Source organism: Neovison vison, chromosome 11 (genome assembly GCF_020171115.1).
Source record: "Neovison vison isolate M4711 chromosome 11, ASM_NN_V1, whole genome shotgun sequence".
Classification (NCBI taxonomy): domain Eukaryota; kingdom Metazoa; phylum Chordata; class Mammalia; order Carnivora; family Mustelidae; genus Neogale; species Neogale vison.
In genome coordinates this window covers 122602476-122618472 of record NC_058101.1, presented here as the reverse complement: position 1 = coordinate 122618472, position 15997 = coordinate 122602476, and the positions used below count along the sequence as shown (strand labels likewise).

The 15997-nt window shown below is 48.9% G+C and overlaps 1 protein-coding gene and 1 pseudogene across 1 annotated transcript; both read right to left on the bottom strand.

The window, feature by feature from the left end:
• Nucleotides 1-311: 311 nt before the first annotated feature.
• On the bottom strand, nucleotides 312-5431 carry NKX6-1 (NK6 homeobox 1). Its single transcript, XM_044226150.1, has 3 exons — nucleotides 4762-5431; nucleotides 2851-3023; nucleotides 312-595 (listed from the first exon to the last, which is right to left on the bottom strand). Exons 1-3 carry the CDS (start codon nucleotides 5429-5431, stop codon nucleotides 335-337), a joined length of 1104 nt encoding a protein of 367 aa, XP_044082085.1. The 3' UTR covers nucleotides 312-334.
• Nucleotides 5432-13577: 8146 nt separating this feature from the next.
• On the bottom strand, nucleotides 13578-14341 carry LOC122890495 (annotated as a pseudogene).
• Nucleotides 14342-15997: the final 1656 nt, after the last annotated feature.

Sequence of the window (15997 nt, the reverse complement as noted above, 5' to 3'; positions counted from 1 at the left end):
GGGGGGACCGGTCTAGGGGACCAAGCGGGGCTGCGAGAGTGGCCCAGCCGCGAGTTTCAGTTGCCTTATCTATGCAGTGATTTTCGACGTCTTTTCTGCCTTCTGATCAACGCCCAGTCTCTCTCTCTCTCGCTCCCCCCCGCCCCCCTCAACTTCCAGGTTAAAAAAATAGATATGTACATCTCAGAAAATAGCAAAGGGCCCCGGCGGGCGGGGCGGGGTCCTCCGAGCCCCAAGGGGCGGGCAGGCGGGGCGCGCGCTGTCCCCGGGGCGGAGGCCAGAGGCCCGGCAGGCGCCGGTGGGGGCGGGGGTTGGGGTGGGGGGCGGCGGGTGCTCAGGACGAGCTCTCGTTCTCCGACGCGTGCAGCAGGAGGCCGCCGCCGCCGCCGCCGCTCGACTTGTGCTTCTTCAGCAGCTGCGTGATCTTCTCGTCGTCCGAGTTGGGGTCCAGAGGCTTGTTGTAGTCGTCGTCCTCCTCCTCGTTCTCCGAGGCGCCCTTGAGCCGCTCGGTCTCCGAATCCTGCTTCTTCTTGGCCGTGGCCATCTCGGCCGCGTGCTTCTTCCTCCACTTGGTCCGGCGGTTCTGGAACCAGACCTGGGGGCCAGGAGAGGGGAGGAGAGGGGAACCGGGGCGGGCGTGGGAGGACAGGAATTGAGGGCGAGCGGATTCAGGCAAGGCTGCCTCCCCCAGATCCCCGGGTCGCTCCAGCGGGCGGGCCCCTGACGGCCTGCGACCCTCGCTCAGAGACCTCCCTTGTTCCGGCCGTCAAAGTCAGTCTCCAACGCCCCAGCTTCCTCCGAGCGTCGGGCACCAGCGGAGTGTCCGCCGTTACCATAGCGATAGTAACACAAGTGTATAGACGTTGTCAGTGAGCTATCTCCGAAGAGAAAAAACTTGGAAACTTAAAACTTCCCTAAAAACGAGTCCACTTTCCTACTTTGTAGTTTGAAGTACAAAACTTCTTACCTTCCTAAGTTTGCTTCATAAAGACTTTGTGATTTTATTTGTTGTTTACTTTCTTAGACTAAGACTTGCAAACAACTTGAAGTGTGCTTGCTTTTTAGCTGTGATTTGTGGGAGAAAGCACGGCATTTCCCCCAATTACTTCTGTTCTCCTTTTCATTTTTGGATATTTGTCTGTTTCTCAGATCTCAAGTCTGAATCCACACAAACATGGTAGGTAAACACTCCCCTTCCCGTTTACACTTGTAACGTACCATTTAAAGTTTTTAAAAAAAAGAAAGAAAGATTTGCTAAAACAGAAACCTCAAATCACTAATAATAATAAACATAAATGCTTGAAAATGTTGAATAGATTAGCTAAAACCAGTAGTTTGTGTGTGAGTCTTTCTCTATGGTTTGTTTGTCATAAAACCAAACATCAAACTGGAATTTTCATTAGTTATTTTGTAAAGTGAAATTTGGCTTATTACATTATTTTCCACTGTTAGCATGCCTAGTCTTTCAAATATTATTTTAATATTGTTCTTCTCCAAGACATTTTATATAACAAATATTTTAAGCTATTCATGATGTGTGACACCATGTTTGATATACATAATTTAACCTAAAGCATCAGCAATAAGCAACCAATTTCCTAAAGATACTATCCTTTTTTTATGATTCTCATCCATTTTCTCATCTGTTATGTATTTTATCTAGAGAATCAGAATTGTTAAGAAAATGATTTTTATTTTCCTTATACAGCTATAATAATTCACTTCTACCCACACAGACATATTTACGGTGACAAAGGAAGACTTCCAGATTACTGTGGTAGGCTCTGTACCAACCATTGCAAAAATAATTTTAACTGTGATGGTATTCTAATGGTCACGTACAAAATCACCCCTGAAATGCATTTTATGATGCTTGCCCCCGGGGGAAATACACTCTAACCAGCAGACGTGGCTAACAGTTATTCCCACTTAATTTAAGGAGCAACAAGATTACTAATGAAAACAGACTTATGCTCCTTCCCCTCCAAAAATACCAAATATAATAAATTGAAGAAGGGACACAAAAGAGAATACTGGAAATATAGGAAACCACTAGATTTAATTTACCTACTCGTTCAATCCTTTTATTTTTCGGGAAAAGATTTCTCAAATTTGATTCCCTGGAAATATACTGTACAACTCAATTATAAGCTAAGTGACATTTTAATTATAAATTGTTGTCACAAACAGTAAAATAGTATACATCTGTTGATAGAATTCTTTCATAATACAATAATAATCTTGTCAATTCATTTGGAAAATTACTATTCCAAAGTTATAGTCCTCAGTTAAACTAAAAGCAGATTCACCCCTGCTAAACGGCTGCATCCTGTGCATTTTTTTTAAACCTGCAAGTTAATATAGTAGCACTATAAGGCTGATCTACATTAGAAAATGATATGACTAGCGGAGCTTGAATTGACAAACAAAAGCTTGAATATCCTTACAAACGGAGTACATAGAAGCTATCTAAATGGCGTGATCTATTCTAAGGGCTGATATTTCGGTCATGCTTTTATTCTCCAATAATGGCGAGTTCCCCCAGCACATGCTGCTATCTAGATTAACCTAATTTCAAAGGCGGGGGCTTGATTCCTTTTGTTCATCAACAGTTTGCCCGCCTCAAGACCCCAGGGCCTTTGTAACCCCCACTCCCACCCCCTTCGCTGATTTCATCTTCTCCCCAGGCTCCTCAGATCCGCACCCCCCAAGCGGCTGTTTGTTAGAGGGGTGTGTGTGCGCGCTCGCGCGCGCGCGTGTGTGTGTGTGTGTGTGTGTGTGTGTCCGCGCGTGCGCGCGAGTTGGGGATTAGGAGACCATCCCTCGAGGTTTGTAAGGTCTGCTACTCACCTTGACCTGACTCTCCGTCATCCCCAGCGAATAAGCCAAGCGAGCCCTCTCGGGCCCCGCCAAGTATTTCGTTTGTTCGAAAGTCTTCTCCAGAGCGAAGATCTGCTGGCCAGAAAACGTGGGTCTTGTGTGTTTTCTCTTCCCGTCTTTGTCCAGCAAAATGGATCCTTGATCTGCGAGAACAGATAAACAAGGGAAGGAGAAAAACAATCGGTTACAAGCGGCTCCACTGAGAACAACTCAAAACACGAAGTTTTTTTTGGGAAAGCTTATTCCGCAGCAGACGTCAGAAGTGTCCGGCGCTTCCAGTCCCACCGCGCGCCTCCCTTTGCCTTTTTACGCCCACCTGTTTTAAAAAGCCGGGTGTGTTTGGAGCAGCAGTAAATAACCTGCCGAACAGAGACGTCAAACAGGGAGCGCATTGCTGAAGTTTGCCGGAGCCGAAATCACCAGGCCCCAGTAAATTGAAGAATGCGGGATAAAGGCCCGTCTAGCCTCCCAGTCCAGTCAGTGCTCGCTCAGCCCCGAAGACTTTGCTGGAGGATGACTAGTTTTGTTTTATTTTATTTTGTTTTGTTTTCTTTTCTTTTCTTTCTTTCTTTTTTTCCCTTGAGCGCCTTCCTAACCTGTGCCCGCACAACAAAGGGCGCCTTGTTTTTTGCACACAAGAGAGCTAAATCGCCCCCAAGTCAAACGCCGCTGCGGCCGAGGGGGAGGGGGTACCGCCTTTGTTGGCGGTCCCTACACGGATATCAAAACGAATACAATAGCGTCTCCCCGACACCCGCACTAGCCCGGCAGCCCTCCATTCCCAAGGGAGCCTCTACTTGGCTCCCGCAACTTCCCTTAGTTGACTGCCGCTCACCCACACGAAAGAGGTCTGGAGAATTAATGGAAACTTGGGGGACTGGGTCAAGAGCAAAGACCGGAGCAAGAGAAAAACCTAGGCTGGGCCTCGAACTACACCTGGAAGACTAGGAGCCTCCTCGGCGGTGGCCAGCTACCCAGAAGACTGGACTGATCTCGGGGCAACACAATTAGTTGGTTTCAAGCAAGATCTTGGTGGGATGTGCATATTCCCCAGTGCTGCCGCCACCTCGTTCTACCTCTGGTTCATTTTCATGTTAGGATGTTGAGGGCCAAGATGCCTTTCAGAATTCCCAGGCCCAAGAAGTCCCGGCCCTTCGCCACCCCCACCCCACCTTCCCAGGGCCGAGGCAGGTGGGAAAGTGAGAGCCCAGCAGAGGGGAGTGGCCCGAAGTGACTGAGCTCGCTACTGCGGCTGCCGCGGACCTGTCTTCAATGAGCTCACCCGGCCCGACAGTACTAGGGGGTGGGGGAGCTCCTCGAAGGCGAAGAGGTTAGGTAGGGACACCCTGGGCCGAGATGTACATGCAAGTACACGCACTCCGGCCGGGGCCGTGGAGGGCTTGCCGCTGTGGTCCCCCGCCTGTTCGCAGAGAGGCCAGTTCGGCTGGCGTAGGTGGAGTGGGGCCCTGGCAGACAGGCGGCAGCCAGGAAAGAGGGGATGTAGCCCGGGGCTAAATAGCCTCTCCAGCCCTTCCCACCTCTTAAACCCAACCAAGCAGGGCCTGAGTTTGCAGTTAGGCGGTTCCAAAGTAGCCGAGGCCTCGGGTGAGACACATACCTAGCACCGCGTTTTCAACACGGACTCATGCACACCCGCTCCTCGAGGCGTGCCCAAGACTTGGGGGGGGGGGGGCACTTGGAAGCGAGCTCAGGGAAGTCAGAGTCCCTCAATGAATGCCCTGGCAGAGCCTAAATCGTGCGATTCTGGCGCTGCCAAACTACTGGGGAGCCAAGAGGGTGCACGGATTCCCATGCACATCAGAAGACATGACCCGAGAGCGGGTAGAACGCGCACAACTGTAGTCAGGCGGTTGTACTCACGAGGGGTGCAGGCCAGGCGGGCGTCCCTCCAGGGTGGGCTCTGCATAACTCCTGGCCAGAAAATGGGCGTCCGGCCGGGCAGCTCGGCCAGCGGCTTGGGGTACCGACCTACCGCGGCCACGGCCGCTGCGCTGGGGCTGAAGTAGAGCCCAGGCGGCGGCGGCGGCGGACTCAGGCTGCTGAAGCGGGGCAGGCCAGCCAGAAGCCCCGCTGGGGATGAGGCGGCGGCTGCAGCGGCTGCAGCCGCCGCTGCAGCTGCCGAAGCGGAGGAAGCGGAGGTGGACGAGGAGGAGGAGGAGGAGGAACCCGAGGGCGAGGCGGAGGGCAGGGCGGCCCCTGAGGCCACGGGCATGGAGGGCCGGCTCAGGATGTCGTTGATGCCGTGGGGGGTGGCGGCCGAGAGCTGCTGTGGGGGGCTGCCCAGGGATGAGAGCCCCCCCGCGGTCGGGGGCTTCAGGCTGCCTGGGTTGTGGGCACCCAAAGGCGGAGAGGGCGACGACGAGGAGGACGAGGAGGAGGAAGAAGAGGGGGGGCCGGCGGGCAATGGGGGGTACGCCGCGGGGTATAGAGGGGTCTTCATTTCGGCCATGCTGTGCAGGGCAGCCAGGGGAGGGCTGCTGAGCAGGAACGCGCTCTGCCGGGTGCCCTCCATCGCCCCCACCGCTAACATCCCACGGCCAGGCCGGAGCCCGCAGCCACTCAGCGAGGGCGCCCGCGGGTGCCCCGGTGGGGCTCAGGAAAGCGAGGAGTGCGGAGGGCGCGAGCGAAGAGTAGCTCCGCGCTCCCCGAGGCGACCTGCCAACTGGGCCGGGAACGCCGCCGCCGAGAGTTGCTCTCGAAGCTGCGCAGCAGAAATGTCCAAACACGCCACTGGAGAGGCGGTGGCTCGCCGAGATCAGCGGGCGTCCGGGCGAGTTTGGCTGTCCTTTCGCTCCTAGAGTCGTGGACTCCGTCTCAGTCTCTTCTCTCTTTACTTTTCCTCGCCTCTCAATGATCTCTACTTCTCATCTTCTCCCCGGGAGAAATAAGCAAAGCAAAACCCAGACCGGCCCCAGAGTTTGCAACAAAGTTAAGAGTCACCGAATCTCCACTTCGATGTTGGAGTAGGGGGACTGGCTCGCTTTCTTTGGGGTGGTTCAAAGGACTCCAGGTTCCGCCGGACGCACTCCTCTAATCTTATTTGACTGCCCGGTTCTTTCGCCGCGAGGCTGATTTGCACTCGGCGCTCGCTGCTCACGGGGAGAGAGCGCATCCAGCCCGCAGGAGGATCTCGCCTCTGGGCGGGCTTCCTCCAAGGGCTCTGCCCGGGGCTGGGGCGCCAGAAAGGGCAGTGCCACCAATCCCCGCCGTTCCCGAATTCGGCGGGCCAACCCGCCTTCCCCTCTGGGCCACGGGGCACTAGAGTTGCAATATTGAAAAGAAAAAAGGGTGAGAAAAAGAAAGAAAGAAAGAAAGACAGAAAAACAAAGACTTAAGTGTGAAAAGTCTGATGGCTTCGGCTACGGCTCCGTTCGTCTGTCCACTTCTGCAAACGGGCCTGGCGACCCCCGCCCCACCCCCGCAGCACCCTCTCTTCTTCTCACTCTCCGCCTTTGCCTCTCCTCTCTCGCATTTTCTTCGCGGCTTTACAGGCTCGTTCTTCTAAGTCCTGTCCTCTGGCCAAGCTGACCCTCTCCGGCTCTTCCACTCCCTCTCTCTCCTCTCCTCCCTCCGGGCCTGACAGTTCAGATGAAGCTCTCAAAGGTAATAAAACATTTGCATCACTCCCTACCCCTCTTTAGCTGGGGGGACGAAAAGGAGGGGGAAGGGGGGGTCCAAAATGAGAACTTTGAGAGACGTCACTCGGAGGCGGCCGGGGGGGCGGGGCCGAGGAGCGGGGCGCAGGCTGGGGGCGTAACCACTGTCTCCAATTGCGCGCAGTCTCGGGACTCGCGTAGCCTCTGGGGCACGCCCACCCCGAAGCGCCGCACCCTTTGATTGGCTGAGGAGAGCGAGCCGTAGGGCCTCGCCCGCTTGGTTCCCGCCTCCTCCCTCATCCATCCCTTCTGTGGGTGGGGTCAGGGGGTGGGGCCTGGCGAGTGGTGCGGTTCCGCCTTGGGGCCAGTGGACGCCTCAATTAATTGTGTTAAATAAAATGGAAAAGTGGAGGGGGGAGCAGAGACGGAGAGGGTATTACTTTTTAAAGAGAAGAATAATGAAAACCCAGACCTTTTATGGAAAAGCAGTTCATATTCTTCCCTCGCCTCCCCGGTCGCCTGCTCGCGTCACCCTATCCACCCCCCTTTCGCCTACCAGCTCGAGACGCCTCACCTCGAACAGTCTGGTCCCTTGTAAAATGGAGCTAATGGAGCGGGCAGCCGGCGCAACCCCGGCCTAGCTCCTTCTTTTGAAGGGATTAATTAAAGGCCATCTGGGCTCTCCCAGAATTGTGTAAATTAATTTGTTGCTCCTTAAGCCTATAGATGCCCTTAATCCCCTAGTAGGCCCAAGGATCGTCCTCTTCCATTTTTGCCACCTCCCTCTTTCCCTCTCTGTTCGTTCTTCGTTACGTTACTTTTCTTTTCATTCCTAGGTTTCTCCGCAATGTTATCATTTATAGGATTACTCGGAGAACAGAATCAGCTGAATGGGAGTATATTTGTTTTTCAGGTGATGTTTAGACCTGAGAGGAGTGAACTCTTCCTTTTCCCCCCCTAATTTTTCTTTCCTTTGATTATTGTCGTTATTTGTTGAGTTTACACTGGAGCAGAACCACCAAAAGGAAAATCTATATAAAGAAGTATCTGGGTACCCCTCCCCCCCATTATACTGTAAGTTTTTGAAAACTGTCTCCAAAACTCTGATCCTTTCTCCTGAACACCAGAGTTGTTTTGAAAGATGGAGATGTTCAGGTTTCTGGGCTGTGTTGATGGGATGTCTAAGATTTAGGAGTTGGAGAGTCATTTCCTTTATTCCCTTTCTATCTTCAAATCCTGCTCCCTTGTAAAAGGAGCTTGAAATTGCTAGCAGGGTTGAGCTGTGCAAATGAGGAGGAAGACCTTTGCACAGTTTTGAGATTTCAGCATGTTGAAGTAACACACCAGTGAGGGGTACTCACTAGAGCAATTTGGATGAGATCATTAAGTCCAAATTTAATTCTTAGAAATAAATCGCTCAAGAATAAAGTCTGGGCGGCACCATCCTGACTGCGAGTGCCAAAGCACTCATACGGGTCCAAGTACCAAAAGCCAGGAGGGCTTATTCTGTTTTGATAGCCCTCATTTCTAGCTTTGGTCTTTTTAAGGGTCAGCTAGAGCTTGAGTCTGTTTGTTTGTTTGTTTTAATGTCTTTGTTTACCCTTTGCCATTTTTATCATTCATTTCTGAGTTAAAAGTAATTTTGTTTTTATTTGGTCCCCCTCTTCCCTCTCCAGTCTCCTGCATTAACTTAGAGACTGGGTTAAATCAATCCCTTCTCAGACATTAGACTCTGACGGGAAGGAAGGTGATTTCCTGCCTCCACGTGAATTATGCTGAGTCTGAGAGAAGAGAGTTCATGCGGGGACCATCTGCATTTTCCTACAAGGGAGGATGCTCTGCTAGGCTATGGGTCTAAACCCCAGCGCCCTGCCATTTTGGCCAAAAGACTGGGACGGAAGGAGGAGGTGGGGATCCCAGCCGGGCAGAGTTGCTGGGGCCCCTCTGCCTCTTGCTTCATTACAAACTAAACTTTTCCCTATGTCGCAGACTCCCAGTTGACAGTGGCACACAATCTACCTCCTGAACCCCGCTCCTGGGCCACCAGCGACCTCCTCACATTCCCCCTGTACACCGCATTCTCAAGACTAGGTAGGAATGGGGGGGAGGGAAGGAGGCCAGTGATCCCCAAAGATTCCAGTTTCCAAAAACGATCCCCCTTTTATTTCATGCAAATATTGTGACCCGAGAAAGAATTGGATATTCTCCTTTTGTAAATTTAGTATCTGATATGGGGTGAAGTGAAGTAAAGAGACAGAGAAATATGAAAGAGACATTCAACTCCATCCAGTCAACTCTGGCTTAACTGACATTGGTAAATAGTTGCAAAGCTGGGTGCAAGGCGTCTCCATCGTTTGCTTTTATTTATCATTCACATCGATGAATTAAAATAGCAGCACTTTTTTCTTGTGACAATAAAACAATTCTGGGGTCTGTGTACCTCGATCCCGGGGAAGAACCATGGGTGCCCGAAACCTGCGTGGGGCAGCTTGTATTCCAGATACACACTGCGCTTCGCTGAAGGAAGGTGGGTTCCTCCTGCCTGCCTGGTGCTTGTTGTCATCGATCTGCTCCGTCTGTCTCCAGCTGGGAGAGGGAAGAGCCAGGGGCGTCTTGAGGGGGTGGGGGGTGGTCTCCTCCTGTCACTGGAGGGGAGAGATGGCCCTACCCCCGCAGAACTTTAACCACCTTAGGGGCAGAGTCTCCGAAGAACAGATCCCGATGCTGACCTGGGAGGCCCGTTTCTGGTCGGGGCTGTCCTGCACGCGGCTTACAGACGCCCTAGAGAGTCCGGACTTTCCCTTAGGAATCCCCAGGACCAGCACGTTTTTCTGCCCACGCCCTAATAAAGTCGGACTTTGCTAAGTCCGACTAAGAGTATACTCTAGGGTAGAACGTGTAACACGTGGTTGCGACACCCCCCTCGCATCTCTGCAATAATATATATTTGGGGGAGGGGGCTGTATTTGAAAGCGAACGATTTGCATTTTAATTGAAAAAAAAATGAAAGAGTGTTGGCAAATTCTGAGGTTGGAAAAAAAAAAAAAGCTAAAATGATAGGGATGAGAAAAGCTACACGCCTCCTTTGACTTTCTCGAGCCCGTGAACAACCGAAGCAGTTTTCAAGTTTACTGTTGTTAGCCTGCTGCTACAGTTAACACAGCCTGCGCGATCCCCTTGACCACCCCATCAGCCTTCTAACCCTTGACTCAGAAACGCCTGGCGCGTTTGGATACTTCTGCTTTAAGTTGAATTCAGGGTAATCGCAGAAGGAATGCAAATGAAAGCTCAGATAAATGTACTTAAATGCAGCAGTTGGGGGGTGAATGGTAACTATTCTTCCCCAAATATATGAACTTCCAATGTCGGGATACTCAGTTGTAGCCACGAGAAGTCTGTTCTGCACTCGCAAAAGGCGGGGAACACGGGCGGTGGGGGAATCGGGTATGAAGGGAATTAGGTATGTGTTTCAGGCTAAAAACCTCTCTGAAATGTGTTTGCTTGGCTTGCCTTGAAGACTTCTTTAATGATTCCACTTCGCCAGCGAGTGGGGCCTGTGCGGGCTGAACCTGGAGGCTGGCTGGGTTTACGTTAGTGTTGTAAGAGGGGTCGAGCCGGCACAAGGGAGAAAGAAGAAATGTCCACAAGCTTGAAACAAGTCAGTCTCCGAGAAGGAGAGCAGAGGAAAGGGGATGCTTTTCTGTCTGTCTGTCTCTTTGCCTCCTGCAAATGCTCTGAAGGGGGAACTGGATCCGTGGCTGCTTCTGCTGATCAGCAATTATGGAGATGGATTTGGGAAGTACTGGAGTAGAAAGAGGTCAACAAAGGTCCGGTGACCAAGAGTGTTGTAGGGTCTCGTGGTCTGCGATCTCCCAACGACGCCAACAAAATACGTGAGGGAAGCGACTGGTGTAGACGTAGAATCCACTACGGAAAAGGTCTCGAACCCCAAGCCAGGACATCCCTCAGGGATCCTCCAAGTAGCAGCAGGGCCCTCCTGCTGCACAGTCTCAGGGTAGGTACTGAGCTCTCGCAGGGGATACGCATTCCGAAGGGAGGGTTCGGAAATGTCCCAGAAGATGGAGAACACTGAAATCCCAAAATGCCTGCAATATCAAAGCCCAAATTCAAGAACGAGAGTAAATGCAAGAAAACGCTAAATACCTTGCTGGAGAGAAAACTGGTCTTGAACTTCAGCAAAGCACGTAGACGTATGTATATACAGTCCTCTCCCCTCCAGAATTTTCTGCGGAGACCCGTTTGCTTCCAGGAAAACCCCTTGCTTGCAAGTATATTCTGGAAAACGGGCTCCGGCGTGGAAATCCTGCGCTTGAAGGAACGTCTGTGGGTTATTACCATTTCCTTACGGAATAAAATGCTAGTCCGGTTTGATCCACCAGATTATACAGTGTCTGGTGTGCCGTGAAAAACTTACACCTGTGTCCACCCAACATAATTTAGGTCATTTTAAACGAGTCTGTAATTAGTTCTTCTTTGTGTCCTGCTTAGAGTTGTTGCTTCTGACGTGGGTGTGCGTGCGTGTGTCAGAATGGGTCCTTCCGGTGCCTCACACGTGCGGCTCCTTACTCTTCGTTGAGAAAAAGTTTCAGCCGCGTCGCTGCTGGGTTTTCAAGCGTCTGGGTCCTTCAGAAGTCCCTTTGAAAAAAAAAATCCTGAGCAGTTACCGCCCTCTTGTGGAAAAAAAACTTCTCAGCGTTTCATTCTGTCGAGGGAAAAACGAGCCTCCGGGGTTGTCCAAGGGCGGTGCAGGATTCCTTACCTCGGTGAGGCGGCCGCCTTTGTTTCACGGCAGCTTTTGAGGGTTAACATTTAGTTTTATCTGACAAGCTAAATTCGTAAAATGAAGTGTAGGTCTGACAGCTTTTGTTTCCTCAAAAAACAAAAGCTCTCTAAAGTGAGCGTTTACGATTTTAAATCTTTCTTCCTCGCCTACCCTTCTTGAGGCTCCCTTATTTGACTCAATGGTGCAGAAATAAATTTCTGTTTTTACTGGAATCATTTTAGGTTTCTACTTTTCTTCCCTGGTTATCAAAACAATGCTATGCTCTATACACACCACTTGGAAAGTAGAGACAACTACAGAAACACAAAGAGTGGCCCATTATCCCTCCTGCAGGGGCAATGCTCCCGATGTTTGGCATAGGTGCTTGCAGTCTTTTTCTCCAGGTTTTATACTATGCTTTGTTGTAATGGTTGAGAGCACATTAGATGTATAATATTGTACCCTTAAGCCCATTTTAATAACTTGCTTTATTCACTTATTGAAGAGGGTGCAGCTCAGCACTGAAATCTCCCAGACTTTGCCTTCTCTGGGCTGAAAAGGGCCCTGAAGACCTGGGTGTCAGAAGACCTGGGTCCAACAAAAAGGTGATCTTGCATGGAGGCAGTGTGCTCCAGTGCCTGACTTTTCCCCTCACCATTAACCCCTTCAGATCCTCAGACACCGTCACTAGTTCTTAGAATTTTATGGCATCGTAATAATAACAGCTAACACTGCGTGTCTACAATTCTGAGTATAGTATAAATTCAACAGCAACTCTGAATCTCTGAATTAGGTACTATAGTTGCCCCCATTATAAGGATGGGAAAAGATGATGAAAATTAAAGCAAGAAAAATTAAGTATCTCATTTAAGATTACATAGTAACTAATTGAGGAAGATGGGGCTTACACTGCCCTTCTGAAAACAGAAAACAATTTTTTTCTAAAAGATTTTATTTATTTATTTGTCAGAGAGAGAGAAAGAGAGAGCACAGAATCAGGGGGAGCTGTAGGCAGAGGGTGAAGCAGTTTCCCCACTGAGCAAAGAGCCTGATGCGGGACTCAGTCCCAGGACCCTGAGATCGTGACCTGAGCTCAAATGCAGACACTTAACTGCCTGGACCACAGTCTCTCAACTGAAAAAAATTTTAAATGCATATGAAATCAGTCTGAATATTATAAATTGACAAACAGATATTGGCTTATTTCATCATTTAAAAACCCCCACAATTCACATTTTCTTAGATAAGAAAAACATTTTAAAATATTTGGAAAATTCCAGGGGCGCCTGGGTGGCTCAGTGGGTTAAAGCCTCTGCCTTCAGCTCAGGTCATGATCTCAGGGTCCTGGGATCAAGCCCACATCGGCTCTATGCTCTCTGCTCAGCGGGGAGCCTCTTCCCTTCCTCTTTCTCTGCCTGCCTCTCTGCCTACTTGTGATCTCTGTCAAGTAAATAAATAAAATCTTTAAAAAAAATTTTGGAAAATTCTTGAATTTTTAAAAAATTATTCAAAGGCAAATTTAATTCCTGAAAATAATAATAGTTCTTAGTTTACACACAAGACAAATATTTGTTTCAAAATAATTTTTATTTTAGTTATTTTTTAAAAAACTAATCGATTTTATTTTTAGATCATGTTAGGCATTTTTAATTGCTTTTTAACTTTAATTTTTCTTTTAACATACAGACACCTCAGCTTCATGTCTTCATTCCCTGATCATGGATTTGCTTTACAGATGGTATAGATTATAGCTTTAAAAGCCATTCAAGGGCACCTGGGTGGCTCAGTGGGTTAAACCTCTGCCTTCGGCTCAGGCCATGATCTCAGGGTCCTGGGATCGAGCCCAGCATGGGGCTCTCTGCTCAGCGGGGAGCCTTCTCCCCCCTCCTTTTTTTTTTTTTTTTTGATTTAAAGACGTCATAAACAGCATTTATTACGTTGGTATATCACACTGGTCTTGTTGCTGTTCCTTCACAGTTATGCGGTTTTTTGTCTTCCCTCCCACCTCCCACGGTCTGGCTACACTGGGCATCCTCGAACCATTACCTCAGAGCAGCACTATGCTTATTCCCCATCTTTTTTTTTTTTTTTAAAGATTTTTATTTATTTATTTATTTGACAGAGAGAAATCACAAGTAGGCAGAGAGGCAGGCAGAGAGAGAGAGGGAAGCAGGCTCCCTGCTGAGCAGAGAGCCCCATGCGGGACTCGATCTCAGGACCCTGGGATCATGACCTGAGCCGAAGGCAGCGGCTTAACCCACTGAGCCACCCAGGCGCCCCTTATTCCCCATCTTAACACCATTCATTCACAGGGTCAAAGTTCTGGTCCACAAACCCTTCCCTCTAGGAAGTTCAGTGCTTGTAAAAGAATTTGTAGTACACCAGGCCCCCTAGGATGGCCAGCTCCAGTATGATGACGATGGAAAGTAGCAGCTTGTTGGTTGTCACTTTTCTGGACATTGAACGGAGAATCTTTCGACTTTTGCTCAAGTTTTTACTTGTGTTTACCAGCCTATTCTTCATACGTTCCAACTGTTCACATTGTTCCCCCAGCTCTTCTATGATTTCTGAGCCAATCTGGTCAGTCTCTGTGGCAATCTGATGAGAACGCTCAATACTCTGTGTGGCCCAGTTCAGGCTGTCTGTGCCTTGTAGAAGCAGTGCCCTTTGAGACTGTAACTGGTTCATGTGCTCATTCTCTACAACATATGAGCCATATTTCATGTGTCCTCGGCCCCCAGGTGTGGCTGTCAAAGGGGTGCTTCTCACTTCCTGATGGAGTTTGGCAAGGTCCTTCTGGTAGGTTTGGAGTTTAGACATCATAGGGTTACAGAAAGAGGGGGGTGCATAACGTAGTTCTTTTTCCATCTCTACCAGCGTTTCATTTGCTTCTTGTTGCTTTTCATCAAAATCTCTGATCAGCTTCTTCTTCTCTTCTTCTATATTCTGTCCCGGCCATCCCCAGGAGCTGCTCCGGCACCCCTCACAGTACTTCATGGAGGCCGCGGAAGATCTCATGAAGTTTCTCGAAATGCTCTGAGGAGGCGGCAGAGGTGGCCATGGCGCAGGCCACTCTCCAGCACTGGGCACCAAGATTTGGGGCACTGGGCCCGCTCCTATCCGGGCGGTCAGCCGCCCAACCCCGCAGACATCAGGGCGACCGCCTCCATCACTGCCGAGGACCAGACGCTTCCCGGCCCCCTTTCTCTCTGCCAGCCTCTCTGCCTGCTTGTGATCTCTGTCTGTCAAATAAATAAATAAATCTTTAAAAAAAAAAAAGTCATTCAAAGCCCAAATAGACTTCAAAACAAATCAGTCATCCTGGCCATCTTACCCTGCAGAATTGCCAAGGATGTAGGCTTTCACTTTGGTCACCAAGAGAATCTCCAATTACTTGGGTTACTTCAGGTATCATGGAGTAATGAGCAAATCCAAGTGGTACTAAAGTCGTTTTACATCAGCACAGCACAGCTATCACCCAACCAGAAGTGATACTCTATCTATTAAAATGAATGTACTATTTATCAGCATGGAATTCAGCAACTCTCTCAAGTTCTGGTTCATGCCCTACACCCTCCTAGCTGTGATCCTAGGTAAGTTCATCACTTTTTATATAAAACTGGCACTCTTGAAGAGATGCTGGGTCTAGTACATTATCTCCCCTAAGATTATCTTGTAAAGGTGATCTTGTGGTGATTGCTGCCCTTATGTCTATAGGGGTAAAGTTTCCTCAAACGAAGTTTGATCTTAATTATTAATGGAAAGGCTGAAAGGAAGAAAGGAGGAGGGAAGGAGATAATTCAAGGCAGGTCTTATATAATTAGAAAAGAGGAAATGTTTACCTCACTCAGTGTCCCCAGTTTTGGTTTGGATTTCGAGCTCTTCAAGGAGTTTTTAAGGTAGAGGTTAAAGATAAGCACTGTCACTGGTTGCAAAACTTGATCCAGGAAAGAGGAAATCTTGTGAGGAACCCCAAATTGATGAAGAGTGTGTTGTATAAACTGGTTGATCTAGTTTAATGATACTCATTTTTACATTTCAGTTTTCTCTATATAGAAGTAAGACTTTGTTTAAATGTTCTAGCATGGTCTAAGAATTGCTCCTGGAGAGACAAATCCACTGTCCACACTTGAACAGCTATCCAGGCTCTTCTCCCTTCCAGTTCAGAAAGATTGCCCCACCTTAGGAAGGAGAGCATTAGTGTACTATAAGACGTGACAATTTGTGATTTTCATAGAAAGGTGCAGTCCTCTGACAGGTTAAGAGATTACAGCAAACAATGAGAACAAGGACCACATTGGTTTAAAACAATGGCTCTTTAACCCATTTTTTATTTTTTAAAAAAATTTTTATTTATTTTATTTATTTGACAGAGAGAGAGATCACAAACAGACAGAGAGAGAGAGAGGGAAGCAGGCTCCCTGCTGAGCAGAGAGCCCAATGCGGGACTCGATCCCAGGACTCTGAGATCATGACCTGAGTTGAAGGCAGCGGCTTAACCCACTGAGCCACCCAGGTACCCTCTTTAACCCTATTAAAACGAGTGCTACCAGCATGGTAGAATGAATATTTGGTAATAGTTCTTTTAATACTCTGAAATTATATTAGTAGGTAATATAATCTACCTATCCATGTAATTTCCCAAAAAAATCAATATAAGCTTGAACTATAACACAAAGGAGAAATAAAGGGAAAACTATTTATAATGATATAACAT